The following is a 14,326-nucleotide window of genomic DNA, read 5'->3' as shown; positions in this document are numbered from 1 at the left end:
TCTCAATAAGGATGGTCAGTGAAGCAGCAGAGAATGCAACCTATAATTAGAAGCTAATAATGATTTGGGGCATAAACCTTTGCTATCTTGATGTCCAAACACTTCTCTTCCTTCACATTGATCCCAGCCAAGATTAAATAGTCCATCATTAACCACAATCAAAGTTTGAAGTTCACTTAACACTTGTAGCCAAAAGCATTGATTAAAGACAGGTTTGTAAGCCACTACCAAAAAGTATGTTCAAGCTAGAGTCCTACTTCAACAACAATATGGCAATGACCAACTTCATAAGATTTTGAAGTATTTATATAAGCTTGTTTTTCCTTCAGATCAATAGCCCTGCTCTGATACTGAGCATTACCATTTACAGACCAGAAACACAAAGTAACTTTCAGTGCTTGAGGAGAAACAAATGGAATCATAACAAGATTTACAACACTTTCAAAAACATTAAGCATGGTTACTTCATGGGGAGCAAGAACGCTTATCTGTTTATCTGATTATGAAAAGTATTCCACAACATGGTTATGAGTAAACTGAGGAGAATTTAAAGTGCAGCTCTACAGCACAGAAAATTTTCCTTTTTAAAAAAAGGGTCTACCATGATTTTAAAACATTTTTTTAAAGCTAATTAAGAGTCCTGTTACACCCTTCCCTTACTGTTGTCCGTTCTTTTTCCTATTAGTACTAATTTTTCACAGTTCCTAACCCAATATTGACTGCTTGGATTTGTACATGACCTTTACTTAGCAGGCTTGCATTCAGACTGATTTGGAGGGATGGCTAACTGCAGCAGCATACCATTTCCCCTCTCCCCAGTCTGTGTACATACAGCACAGGGTAAGTGCAAACTACAAGTTTTACATAAATACTCACCAGCTTTTGTATCATTATCCCAATCCCATGCTTCTATTATTAATGTGAAAGATCTCTGAAAAGAAACAAGACACCAGTTAGACAGTAACAAAAACCCCTACTGTTACACACCAGATAAACAGTGATTCAGGATGCAGCAGATACTGCTGCTACAAGAAAGCCAACTGAAAGAAGTTAAAAACTTCAAGGGCTTTCACATGACAGCAGAGAAGTGAAGGCATCTTCTCCAAAGCACAAAATATAACAGTATTACAAATTGTGGGGCAAAGCATGCTAACAGCAAAACAAAAAGATCCCCCCCCCCCCCCCCCGACTGAATTATTATTATTATTATTATTATTCTCCTCCCACAGCATCTAATTTCTCAGCTTTGCTTAGCCACAGAAATCCTTTTCAGAAGTAGCCATAAGAGGTTTGAATGAGGGGTCTTGAACGTTGGGGAACAGCTAGGGCATTTAAGACCTAAGCAACTGAAGACCAAAATAAATGAGTAAAAATCAGAGCCATCCTTTAGGAAGCACACAAAACATCAGTCTAGATAAACAGATCTCTCTGCTGTTTCCTAGAAAAACATCTAAAAGAAGAAGCATACAAAAATCCACCATGCATCTATCAAGAATTTAGACTTTCCTCATGAAAGGGGTAGTGTGAAAAATGGACCTGCAAAACACATGGCAGAAATATAATTGTTAAAGGAAGCATGCTTGGTAGTATACTTTCCCCTGAGGAAAGAGGAAAACATGATTCCAGACAGTTTTAAAATTATTTCGAAAAAACAGGGAAGGCTTTGTTTTACTAAAGCAAGGCTTCAGGCATTTTTCTTGGTTTTATGATCAAATACGTAGGATAGATGCTGGCATTCAAATACTAAACTTATTTAGGAAAAAGTTACCTTATGCATACACGTAACATTTACCTGTTTCGAGCTTAACAAGACTAGCTATCAAATCCTTCAGCTTTCATAGTTTCCAACTTGTCCAAGTTAAAAATTGAGATTCTCACATACATTTAAGACCAAGGAAAAAACCACCAAGAACAGAAAAAGTTATTGCACCACTATCCTAAAACTCTTATGTATACCTCTTCACGCTTAGAGGTAAGCCACACCAAAAACTGGAGCTCATTAAATACAGCAAAGCCAAGCCTTAATGTGCATAGAACTCACAGGCTACGAATTCACATGGACCTGGGGACATTCAGCCAAGAAATTAAGAGCACCGTCTTAGGAAGAGGATTCTGTAAGAATTTAGCTGCCTTTCATAGGGTGCTTAGAACTGTTTTACTGTTACATCAGGAGATGTACATTTTTACTTAGAGATAGCTCATAAGTACTTTGTATGCCCCTCACCTCCCCTCCAAGAAGATTTGATCACAACACTGAAATCCCCCAATTTTGGAACAATAAGAATAAAGATCAGTGCAGCACCTAAGAGAAGGGCTCTTTGCTTGAGGTCCTTCATAGCAAGGGATCCATTCAGAAAGGCACTTAATTGAGTGCATGTTTTTTTCTATTGCTCAGTTACATTAACATATAAACCACAAACTACGCCTTTGAAAAACGTCTTTCTTCTGTACTTTCAGCTTCAGACATATAGTAGGGAAAATGATTTTCCATCATTGAAACAGACACAGGTTTAGCAGTAAACAGATTACACTCAAGAAAGGAGGGGGAAAAAGGCTCAGCGGTGACTACACTGGACAGAGGCATATTTGAGCCTGAACTGCCTTTGGAAAAAGATAACTGATAGAGAGCAGCTGAGAAAGTACAGGCCTCTGCTTCTGAGGTACACAGCACAACTCACAGCTCCACAAATTTTTTGAAAACCAGTGGTAGCGGAGCATTTCGGTAGCGACACCCTCCAATGCCCTGCTCTCCCCTGCCCCCCCCCCCCCCCCCCCAGTCTCAGCATTTAGGGAAGCAGGATAGAATCATAGAACAGTTTTGGTTGGAAGAGACCTTCAAGATCGAGTCCAACCTTTGTGCAGGCTTTATCAACACCATTAAACCATGTCACTAAGCACAACATCTACCTGTCCCTTAAACACCTCCAATGGTGGTGACTCCACCACATCCCTGGGCAGGCTGCTCCAGTGCCTGACAACTCTTTCAGTAAAGAATTTCTTCCTAATATCCAGCCTGAATCTCCCCTGGTGCACCTTAAGGCCATTACAGTAGGATAGGATCCTACTGCATTCTGAAAACACTACCTGCCACCCCTCTCCTAAACTGGTACCTGAAAAATAACCAGAGTGAATACTATCAGAAAATAAGTACTATATAGCATTGCCCTAACCTTATCTCCTGGCAATTGCAAGTTTCCTCACTTTCCATCAAAATTAAGTGTTAACCTAGGCAGAATTCTGCAAATCAATGCATGATCCAAAGCTCTGTTATCCACCTCTCCTGCTTTTAACAACTGATCTTCAAATGTATCCCTCAGTTTTCCTGCGTTCCATTGATTCATACCAGTAGTACAAAATAGTGCTCAAGTGCTTCCAGATGTCCACTTACTCATCTTGTGTGAGCGCTGGTCTTTCCTACTGCAAGTCGGATGTTGCATCTGACTGCCCACACAGGCTAAGACAGAAAGACATTTAAGCTGGACTTGCTGCTTTAGGAAATAGATCAGTCAACTGCCTTCCCATCATTCCACTTGAAAGCAGATTTGCATCTTTGCCTAGGATGCTAGGGAGTTTTTGTGGATAAAGAGTTCCACACAATGCACTGTTCCAGCATACTCATGCTTGAAGGTGAGAATGGGGTTAAAGGGGCATTCTACCAATTTTAAGAAGTTTAAAATAAGAGTCCCATAGCTCTGGTGGCAAATCTGACCATCTAAGATCGCATAGACTCTGGAGTTGAAAATATTCCTCTACTACCTTACAGAAACTGAACAGTACATTACAAGCAATTATGACTCTGGCACACAGCTCTTCTTCAAAGATGTGGAACAACTTAATTTCTGGTCAAACAAGTGACCTCTGCAGCCCACACAGCTCCTGCTGCCTCCTGGTGGCAGGCAGGGCAAGGACGTGGCTCTGCAAGCCTCAGGTTGCACAGGCCTGATCTCAAGCACTTGCTTTTATCATCCTCCCATTCAATGGTGACCATCGAGAACTGTAAGGCCATCTATAAAAACCTTTAAAGAACGTACACAACAAAGACAAAAATCCTTTTGCTTACTGGCATCCCATAGACTCAGTTTCCCCATGTCTACTGCTGGGCTAACAGGCTAGCACTCAGACATTTACACATGAGCAAGCACATGGCAGTAAAGAGTACTGGGACAGTACTGTCCCAGTTGTGCCACTTCCTGTGTTCTACTGGCAGCTACAGTCACCCTCCAAAACCCCCCAACAGACATAGTAAGAACATAACCAGAAGAGAAACTGATTTTTGTGGCTACTTTACCTCTACAGAAGACAGAGGGTTACCAACCGACTTGTCATCTCTTTGTTACCTCCAGCTAGTCAATAACTTTAAAGAGGAATTCCTCTATGCGGTAGCATGATGGATTGTCACGTTACAATTACTACACCTCAAACCAGGAAACGGATCCTTAATCTACTGGTTCAAACACCACCCAACCCCCAAGTATAAAGTCTAACATGACATCTGTTTAAAATCTTTGGAATTTTGCACTTCACTTTAAAGCAACATCTGAAAACTTAAAAAGAAGCATCCGTATTACTAATATGTTCATGTTATGCTGCACTGAGAGACCTCTAGTTATTGCTCAACTATCAGAAAGATTTGTTTGACTATCAAAAACATTTATTAGTGGAAATGTTAATATCCATACACTCATCCATATTGTAACCCTGCCCAATACCAAGAGTAAGAGCTAAAGGCTGAATAACACTAACGGATGTAAATTTTGAAAAACACTTCTTTTTAGCTTACATAATGGACACACTCATTTCATAAAAGCTGTACCATTGGCTTGCAATAGTCACGTCTGTACTCTTCGACAGGAAGCTTAACACAGACCACCTGGCACATCTCCTGCTAGCACCAGCTGCAAGTGACTCTTCTGTAGCACAGATACTCACACCAGGCAACGTCTGTCTTAAGTCGTGCTTACGGAAAACAATTATGGAACACGCATTAATTTAGCTCTTGTCCAGAATCTAAGGTCTACCCATACTGCAAATCTTTAAACTCCTCACATCATACAGCAGTGTACTGGCACTTTGCCATACCTTTAATAAGAACAGGCGAGCTTAAAAGCTATTTAAGGTAAGAAGGTCTCCACAGAGGCTATTGATATACGTATGTGTGTTCAAGTTCCTGCATAAATCTAACTATAGTTTTCTAACAACCATCCTAAGAATGCCCCAAATGTCTAAGTCTTTTATGCATAATACACACACACCACCACACCTACTTATCTTCTAACTTGGACAGAACTCTTGCTGTAGGCTCAGCTCACAACAGCAGGACATGCACATTCCAGTCTGCTCTTATATATAAGGAAAGCTTTGTGAAGTAGTATCTGTTGTTCATTTCAACTAGTACTAGCAAGATATTTAGAAAATATTTTAAAAGTGACCATAGCACAGACTGGAGGGAGAGGGGATGGGGGTGAACACAGAGCACTGAAAATTGACTACTGACTTTGGTGCCTAGGTTTATCTTCTAGAAAGAATTAAACACAAGACATCATTTGTGCTCATTAAATCAAAAACCAGAAGATGTTCAAGTCAGAAGAGCACATCAGCACACGTCAGCAGAAGAGTACAGCTTTATGAAAGAACCATTTCATAGGAGTTAACTAAACAGGTATACCAAGTAGTTTGGAAAGATACAAATTAAGCTGTTTATCCTGGTGATGCTGCTTCAGTTGTGTTTTTTTTTCTCAGGACTGGTGTTGACAAAAGCAACTTCAAAGCATTATTCTACTGTTAACGCTAAACAAAACACTCCCCATACTATCCCAGCGACCTCCTTTCTGGGGAGGGGGGAAACAAGACCTGTAATATTGGTTCAGCATTGTCTTTTCATGAACTATTACTATTACCTTGATATTTGCAAATCAACATTCAAAAGGTGGGGGGTTTTATTGGCAAACCAGACACGTCAGATTTTTCATCCCAAGAAACATGATCAATCTGCTGACAGCACTTTCAGTCAGGTATAGAAATTATATTCTCCATCTCAAAGTCTGAAAAATGCAAAAAGTGAAGGTTGAGCTGAAATCAATACTTGGTGTTTTCTGCATCAATAACATGCTACTGTATACTAAAATACTTTTATTCTAACAGACAAAGATTTATCAACTTCATGTGAATAAAAGGACTGACTGGAGTTTCCACAGAAAACAAACTCAGAAGAAATCAGGAATCGAGTATGAAGTGGAAGAAAGTGTGGCTCCTAAACAAATCCAGAGCCCAACTTATCTTTCTGTTCCACGGTCACACAGTAAATGCAGGGTGTCATCACCAGTCAATACCATTTCCTTTCAAAACTCAATCAAGGATAAGCAACACTTGTATTTGAACATTTCAACTGTAAAGACAGGTCAAACAACAATAGCACATCACTATTCTTATTACTAGCATAATTTTTGTAGCTTCTGAAATAAGTTATCACCAATATTCCTTGTAGACAAGTCCAGTAAGTCTTGATCAGCACAGTCAACTCATACTTGCTTTCCTAAGAAACTTCTAGACAAGTGAGGCAAGCAAAGGTCTCCCCACCCCCCCCTTTTCTTCTTTCAGCACCTCTCCCCCTCCCCCAGGCAGCCTGCTCGCCATGGAAAAAGCTGACTTCAAGGCAAGCATGTTCCATTTCCTTCCCCAGGAGCTCTGCAGCAAGTTCTTACAACTTCCTCATGAATAATCCAGAAATGCAAAGGGAGAAAGGAAGAAATTTAAGAAAGATTCTGAGAAGGTCCAGGACTCATCTTCAACACAGGTTTAAGGGCAGATGGAATGAGCCTGCAGGTTGACCTTTTAGAAGCAGACATTATAAAGCCATAATTGAGAACTTTACTAAAGAAATAAATGTTCTGCATTTTGAGGCTGGGAGGGGGGGGAAGGGGCTGGTTTTTTGAATCTTGAAGGAATATTTCAGCCACATTCACATGCAGGAACTTGTCTGCTGAACAAAAGCCATTCCACCACACAACATTATGACGATGCCCATCCTCTAAACCCTCATTTTTCATCTGAGAAGTAAGCACCACTGGCACAGCAAGTCCTAAACAAAAGCTTTCCCTTTGGAAACCAGGGCCAAACAATCCCATTTTGTTAGGAGTGCTGTACAAGGCCAGGTCAGAGTACTGCAAACATCAGCAGCAGATAGCAGAAAGCAGTTGAGCAAGTTGAAGCCTTCTGTTTGAGAGCAATTACTGCAGTTATACTTCTCTTGGCCCAGTCACAAAAGCAGGATGATGTTTACAAACTTTGGAGCCCTACTGTTGTGTGAGGGCAACTCTACAAATTAGCCCCACCTGACAATCTTTAGGAAGCCTGCAAAACTGGGGGTAGGGGTGTGTGGTGGGGGTGGTGTATTTTTTGCTATGGTTAGCAGCCAACGGGCTGATATCTCCACCTACACAAGTTTGAACACTTCATTCCACCCCTCCTCCAAACTAAGCAAAGTCAAAACTGGAGGAGTGTGTAAGTGTGTAAGCATATGGGGGTGGCAGGGGGAAATCTAGATGTCTAGACTATTAAGACTCACTGTGTTGCAAAAGGAGCGCAAATAAAAACAACAGATGAATAAGTTTGAGTCAATCTTGGAGTCCGTATATCAAATTTAACACCCAGGTAGAGACTCACCTCCAGTTACAGAAAATTATCCAGCAGCTAGGTGGAAGAATCCTACTAACAATCAGCTGCACGCATCTAAGAGATAGAACAACTTCAAGGAGGGGATATTACAACATCTATTGGGCAGTGCCCAGTGCTTTGTGAAACAGGAGCACAGTGTGCTTCTCTCCAAGGAGATCAAACTACTAGATCATGACATACCTCACCAGATGATATAACTGTAGGAAGAACCTCAAGTAAAGGTTTGAAAACACTCTGATCCTGCTGCAATGGCAGAATGCAACAGGACTTTCTCAATATGAGGGGCACTTGATATATCATGGGACAGCAAACATTTTAGCTGTGGATTTCTAAAAATCACCCGAAGTCACATACTAGCTTTACCTAATGCCTGTAGGAACAACGACCCATCTTCAGGTAGCTCACAAGAGGCCAAAATGCCATGTCCCCAACTAGAGTTCCTCAAGGGAGAACATTAATGCAGTCACCTCAGACCATGTACTGAGCAAAGAGAGAGCTCTCTGGAGATCCTTCTACATACGAGAAGCTAAGCCATGTGAAGAAAAACTCCACAAGTTTCTTGTAACTTAGCACCCTAGACAGATAGACAAAGTAAATTTCAGCTGATTCGACCTTGTGACAAATAACATCTTAGAGAGAGTATTTGCTCCCAGTCCCTGAGTACCAGCCCTGACTTTTGACAGCACCCTCTGTCAGACAGCTGCTGCAGACAGAGCAGCAGCATCCTTCATTAAATGGGAAGCATGCACCTCACTAAGTTTTCATAGTGCCACAAGCAATTCACTAGCTTCTTATTTAGAAAAACTGCAGGATATCTGACCAGCAAGCAGTCATGTCAGAACTTTATCTGAAGAAAAGCTGATTTGCTGACTATTCTCACCTCACAGGACATTAACTGTTCTAGAAGAGCCTGTCCCTATTTTAAAGCAGGGCCTTTCCCCACAACACACATAGCAGCAATGCTAGCCCTGCAGAATAGAAGTAATTCCTGCCTCTGCTTTTTATAGCCATCTGCTATTCATCCCTATCCTACTCCAGCCCCCCTTCCCCCAATTCCAGCATATACACATCTCTGCTGTACTCAGGCAGATTAAGTTCCAGCTCTGAAGTCCAAGCTGTCAACTGTGGTCGCTTAAATTCGAACAAACACTGTAGGATTGCCTTCCAAATAATTTATTTTCCTCATACTTCCAGAACTAAACCAAAAAAAAAAGTATCAGTGAAACCTTAGCTACTCAGGTACAAGGGCTCCTGTGATAACTTGCCTTTGCTGAGATTTTCCAGCAAGAAACAAGAAGAATATTGATGTTTAATACCAATCCATGCTATCGTGTACCAGTCTCAACACAAGTACTGGTTTACAAAACTAATCAATACATCAAGGGTGACATAAATGATTTTTTTTTTTGTTAACTGGATGAACAAGCATAATGCTCATGAAAAAAGAAAAATCAAATTAATCAGTATGATCAGTAACCACAATTTTATTCTAGTGACTAGAATAGTGGCATTCTAGGTGGTCTTTAAACTAGTTCTTAGACTAACAGATACACAGTTTAATCTCACTGATTATTTCTTTCTCTTTCCACAGTATCTTTAAGAAATCTTTGTACCAATTGCCATAATAGGAGTACAGCATTTCAAATCTTGTCATTTAAACTTCCAAACTTGTTGAATGTAAACTGATTTTCAGAGAGCCTTATATAACCCCAAGTAACTACACCTGTGACTTTGTAGCTCTGTGCAAATTTTTATTGATAAGCAAGGTTTCACAAAAGTCTTGTGACTTGTCAATTCCATAAACAGCTACTCCTTCAACCTACCAAAGCCATCTTGTTTCTAGCTAAGCCAGTTTCCTTCACAAGTTCAACAAATTCTTTGATCAGATCACAGTAAGAGATCAGCTTCCCACTCTCATCCATGTCTTGACTACTTAACATTCAGAAGTCATTTGGAAAGTGCACCCTGGCTAGAAAGGGAGGCTAGAGAATAGGGGGAAAAACAAGGAAGATGACATTCACTGTTATGCCACTGTACGATTCTGCAACTGAAGGTGGAAGGAACCAGTGTGGTTCTCCTGTTGTCCCTCCCCAAGAGACAGGATGAATAGCATCCCCCAAGAGGGGAATGTTAGAAATCAAAGGTCCAGAGAAAAGTTACAAGAAAGAAAAAAGAATCAAATTTCATGAAAGGAAGGAAAGAGTTGGTCAAAACTCCTCAGCCTGGAAGAGAGACAACAGGAGTATGTGATAGAAGTCTACATTACCAAAGGCCCTGGGGATGGTTAGGGATAGATCATTCATTTTCTTGTTCTTGACAAGAACTAAAGGGCAACAAATTAAGCTAACAGGAGCCATGGTCAGGAGAAAAAAAAGTAAGAGAAGTTGGCACTTCATGCAAAGCCTGACAAAATGTTACACAGGTCACCTAAGGGCAAAGTGGTTTTAAGAGCTTTGTGGGGTCTTAGGGGAGACCAATCACAACTACTTCAGGAAGTTCCCAGGTTGAAAACAAAACTTGAGAGAATGAAAAGAAATTTTCTATATTCTTGCCCGTAGCCTTCCATGAACATTTGCTTATGTTCCCTGAACTCTGGTTTCAGCACAGGTGCTGCTCTGAAGCAAGTATTCCACTTTTTCTGATGGCTGACATGAAAACAAGAGCATGCTAAAAAATAAATTAAAAAAAAATTACACTGTAGAATCTTGCACACCTGCCTAAGCCACTAGTATCTATGCCAGGGTACTCAAAACTGTGACCAAGGAATGTTTCAGGGAAAAAAGAGAAGTCAGGAGAAACAAAGAACAGTTCTAAATTAGATTTATAATTACAGCTCAGAACTCCTCTTGGAACACCATAACAGAAGTCATAATTGAAAAATCTAATGAAGATTCTCCTTTATGCAATACTGAAATGTTGCATTAAATAAAATAATTGCAAAAACCACCAAACCATGTATGTGATACATCCATAGCAAGCCACATACTTGTTGCAGTAGATGCAACAAATGCTATTCAGAAGAAAAGACAAGTTGAGCTAGAGCTATTAATGGGAAGATCTTACTATATCAAATAAAGGTTTAGAGGACTGTAGGCCTCTGAACTTCCCCTGAGGAAAAGGTAATCCAGACAGTCTTTTAAAAGTGATTAAGTCAGGTGACACAAAGCAGAACATAGAGTCATCCAAGACGAGATAAGAGAAATGCTCAAATTCAGCAAGCATTTATCATTTATCAGTTAGCTGAAGATTGACAAGTGTCAAGTGAAATACTAAGCTTACTTGTTTTATAGCCATTTTTCACACAAAAATTTGACAGCACATTTGTGAATCCTGGTATAAGAAAAACAGTATTTGTCTTGGGGAAGACTAAATTAAGGTTTACACAGAAAAGTAACTAAAATAATTAGGCAATCCACCTCCAAACTTCAGCTATTCTATTTCAGTAATCAAACCCAATCCCTACTGGCTTCTATGTAACATAGATGAAGGCTGGTGCTATTCCTAGTTACTCTTACTCCACCAAGAAATTGATTCTGCACTGTCTATAAATGTTAGTGAGACAAGCATCTCAGTTCCAGACAGACATGTTCTTCCACGCTAGTTGAAGAGCAGGCAAGAAATACCTCCCCCATTAAAAGCCAGACCTCTCAGTCACTCGGGAACCAGCCTCTCCAAGAACAAAACAACTTTCAAAACATCACCTTTAATCTCCAGGGGGAATTAGGGGAAGAATAGAATAGGAAGGGTGAAGATTAGGTTAGTATGACTAGCACAAAAGCTGCAAAGGCAAGAGCATCTGTGACAGTCTGGAAATAGCAGCTAACAAGAAAGAAGTAGTTAGAACTTTAAAACTGGAAGGGAAGTAAAAAAAGTCACAGACTTGCTGCAGAAGTTTCCCTAACCTGACTGAACCACCTCAAATGCAACACTGCTATCTGTAAAACCTATCTTCAAATATGGTAAGGAATCCTTGTCATTAACTCAAGAACCGAGACACAAACTACAGGAAGAAAAAATACTACAGTCTCTTCAGAGCAAGCCAGATTAATTACCTAGATTTCTACAGGATGCTCCTAGATACTCTGCATGGATACCTAGAGTACTCCTGAATAAAGGGAAACCGCAGATATATCCACTCAGCCCTTGGGATCTGCCTCAGTAGCTATGTACCTGACAGTCACTATAGGCTCAGCCCAGGGCTCAGACAACAGATTCAGAATTTGAGCTGACATGAGAATTCTTCATGACCTCAGAAAACACATTTTAAACCAAAAGGAACAGAGGTGGAAAAATGGCAATTAAGACACCACAGGCCTTCTGGAGCCATACCTATAGAGGTAAACCTCTTCCAGGTAAGCTTTTTGATTTTAACTTTTGCACACTGTCCAATAGGGGAAAAAATGCCTTAAACGTGGTCAGTAGCCACAGAATACATTCTCCTTCAGGTCTCTACTAAGTCATGGAAAGAGACTTCCAGAAACTCAATACCATTCAACAACTCAGTAAAACTGCTTTTCTTCTGTGTAAAGTAAGCCCACCCTGCCACACTCCAATCTGCAACAAAAAAGCATGGCAGATTTTGCCCGCATCTTGGAGGTAACCCTTAGATCTGCTGGACAGAGTCCTAGCATCCCACAGAAAGCTTTAGGCATGTGGAAAACAGGCCTCAAAAAGGATAGTTTCTCCCAACTTTAGCTCTTCCACAGTTGCCTGAGCACTCTGTTCATACATGGCATGTTCATGAAGAACAATCAACATCATGAAGAAGAATGATACATACACAATGTAAAATACACCTGAAAACAGTCTTAAACCATCCCACTCATTCAACTTTGTTTCAAATAGCTGATCAGAGCTAATGATGAGCACAGAACATGGAAGAGTTAAACAACCAGCAAATACCAGGGCTCAGAAGCATTAGTCATCCTTCCTACTGGCAGGGCTCCCTTCTGCTAGTTAATTTACCTAACACATCTACATACACTAACCCTTTACCCAATCTGATTAAAAGTTAACCGATCTTTAAGTCCTCTGATATAGACGTTAAGGCATCTGTTCCAATGAGGTTTTCTGAAAACGAAATTGGGATATAAAGTGGCATTAGCAAGCTTTCCTTTTCTACTACCTAATTTCTTCTAAGGTATAAAAGTGAGCCAATAACCAAAACAAAACTATTTTAAATATAACAGCTACCAAGGCAATAAAATTTGGTATGCTATACTACAACCATACAAAAAGAAGGGACAACATCCTACTAGTTTACCCGAGGGTGGTCAAACAAGTGCCACAGTTTATATTGTATCTGTCTCTCTCAAATAGGAGAACCTAGTGTAACCTCCCCAGTTTTCATTTCTCTTTTTGACACTTCTAGAGCAGAAGCAGCAGGAAGGAAAATGAAATTAACCCCACGTGCAAACCTGCTAGAACCTCAGATAACAGCCTTCCCTTCCCTCCTATTCAGGGAGAACACAAGGTGTTGATTTTTAATTGAGACTAGAAATTGAGATTAAATCAGAAGTTATACACAAGAGAAAAGAATAGCAATTGCAGCAGATGTTTCTCTGCTAGTAACTGATTTTAGCAGACAAAAAGGAAAAAGTGTTTTTAGATGGAGGGTCACAGGATTAAGTTTCAATAGACATTTTGCCTGACCATTACATAAAAGAAAATAAACAAGCTATTTACATTGTAGGATACTTTCATGACTTCATAGCTATTAAGATACAGTGCTCTCCACCATAGCTGGAGCTAGCACTAGCAGTCTCCAGAAATCCACTGAGTTAATCCAATAGCAAAGAACAGAAGAAAGTATTGATGAAATTAGAGAACAAAGAAGAAAGCCTTTTGGAAAGAGACATGTACAAGTACACCACCACGCAGACAGTCGGGTACCATCTTAACATCTTTTTATTAGATTTAAGCAGAAGCTTTCAGCCTTGCTCCCATCTTTGAACTGTTTCAGACAAACGATATTAACCAAGTATCCACGTCCTACTCTTCCTAAAGTTTTGGAAGAAGTCCAAGATAAATTAAGCCCATTATACATATGCTTTCTTGTTGCATTAATGAAAGTGTGGCTAGATGTTGTCTCTTTTGAAGTGTACGTAACAACCATGAAGACCCATTAATGGTTAGTGCAAGACTTGTTTTATGCTAATATTTAGAATTCAAAGATGAACTAGTAATTAATACTGCTCTTCCCCTCCCCTCCACACTCCATGTGGCATGGATATTAGTGTCCTCTGGGCACTTCAAGCCATGCATCATTATAATTTCAACTTTAAGTCAAGAGGGAATTAAACTAACTATGTAATAACATACTTTAATTATTGTTCTAAACACAGAACACCTGCATGCACTCTCTTTTGTATTGGAAATATGCATACTAAGAAGGTAGGCAAACACAGAAGAAAAATAGATATGCCCCCAGGCTCTATGTATGCAAAGTTCCCAGGAATAGAGAGTAGTGTTTTAATCTTAACCCTTTTAAATAACATTAGCTGTTGATAGCACTGCAGTCTTTCCCTTTGTTTTTGAAAAAGCAAAGGCCCACAAAACCGATTCAAGCTAATGAGCCTAGATGTCTCGCCCTAGGAAGAGGAGAGGCCCATACTCAACCTCTGTTCCTAAGGGAGCACAGAGATTAGGGAGC

The 14,326-nt window shown here is 40.1% G+C and overlaps 1 protein-coding gene across 2 annotated transcripts in view; it reads right to left on the bottom strand.

The window, feature by feature from the left end:
* Window positions 1-14,326, bottom strand: part of JAG2 (jagged canonical Notch ligand 2) — a 70,797-nt gene that overhangs the window by 42,951 nt on the left and 13,520 nt on the right. For both annotated transcript variants that reach the window (XM_086462275.1, XM_086462276.1), the window contains exon 3: window positions 877-931. In XM_086462275.1, the coding sequence (XP_086318401.1) occupies window positions 877-931 (55 nt within the window). The remainder of the gene's footprint in view (window positions 1-876; window positions 932-14,326) is intronic.

Source organism: Leptosomus discolor, chromosome 3 (genome assembly GCF_034619465.1).
Source record: "Leptosomus discolor isolate bLepDis1 chromosome 3, bLepDis1.hap2, whole genome shotgun sequence".
NCBI classification, from domain to species: Eukaryota; Metazoa; Chordata; class Aves; order Leptosomiformes; family Leptosomidae; genus Leptosomus; species Leptosomus discolor.
The sequence above is the reverse complement of the archived record's forward strand: the minus strand, read 5'-3'. Positions and strand labels throughout refer to the sequence as shown.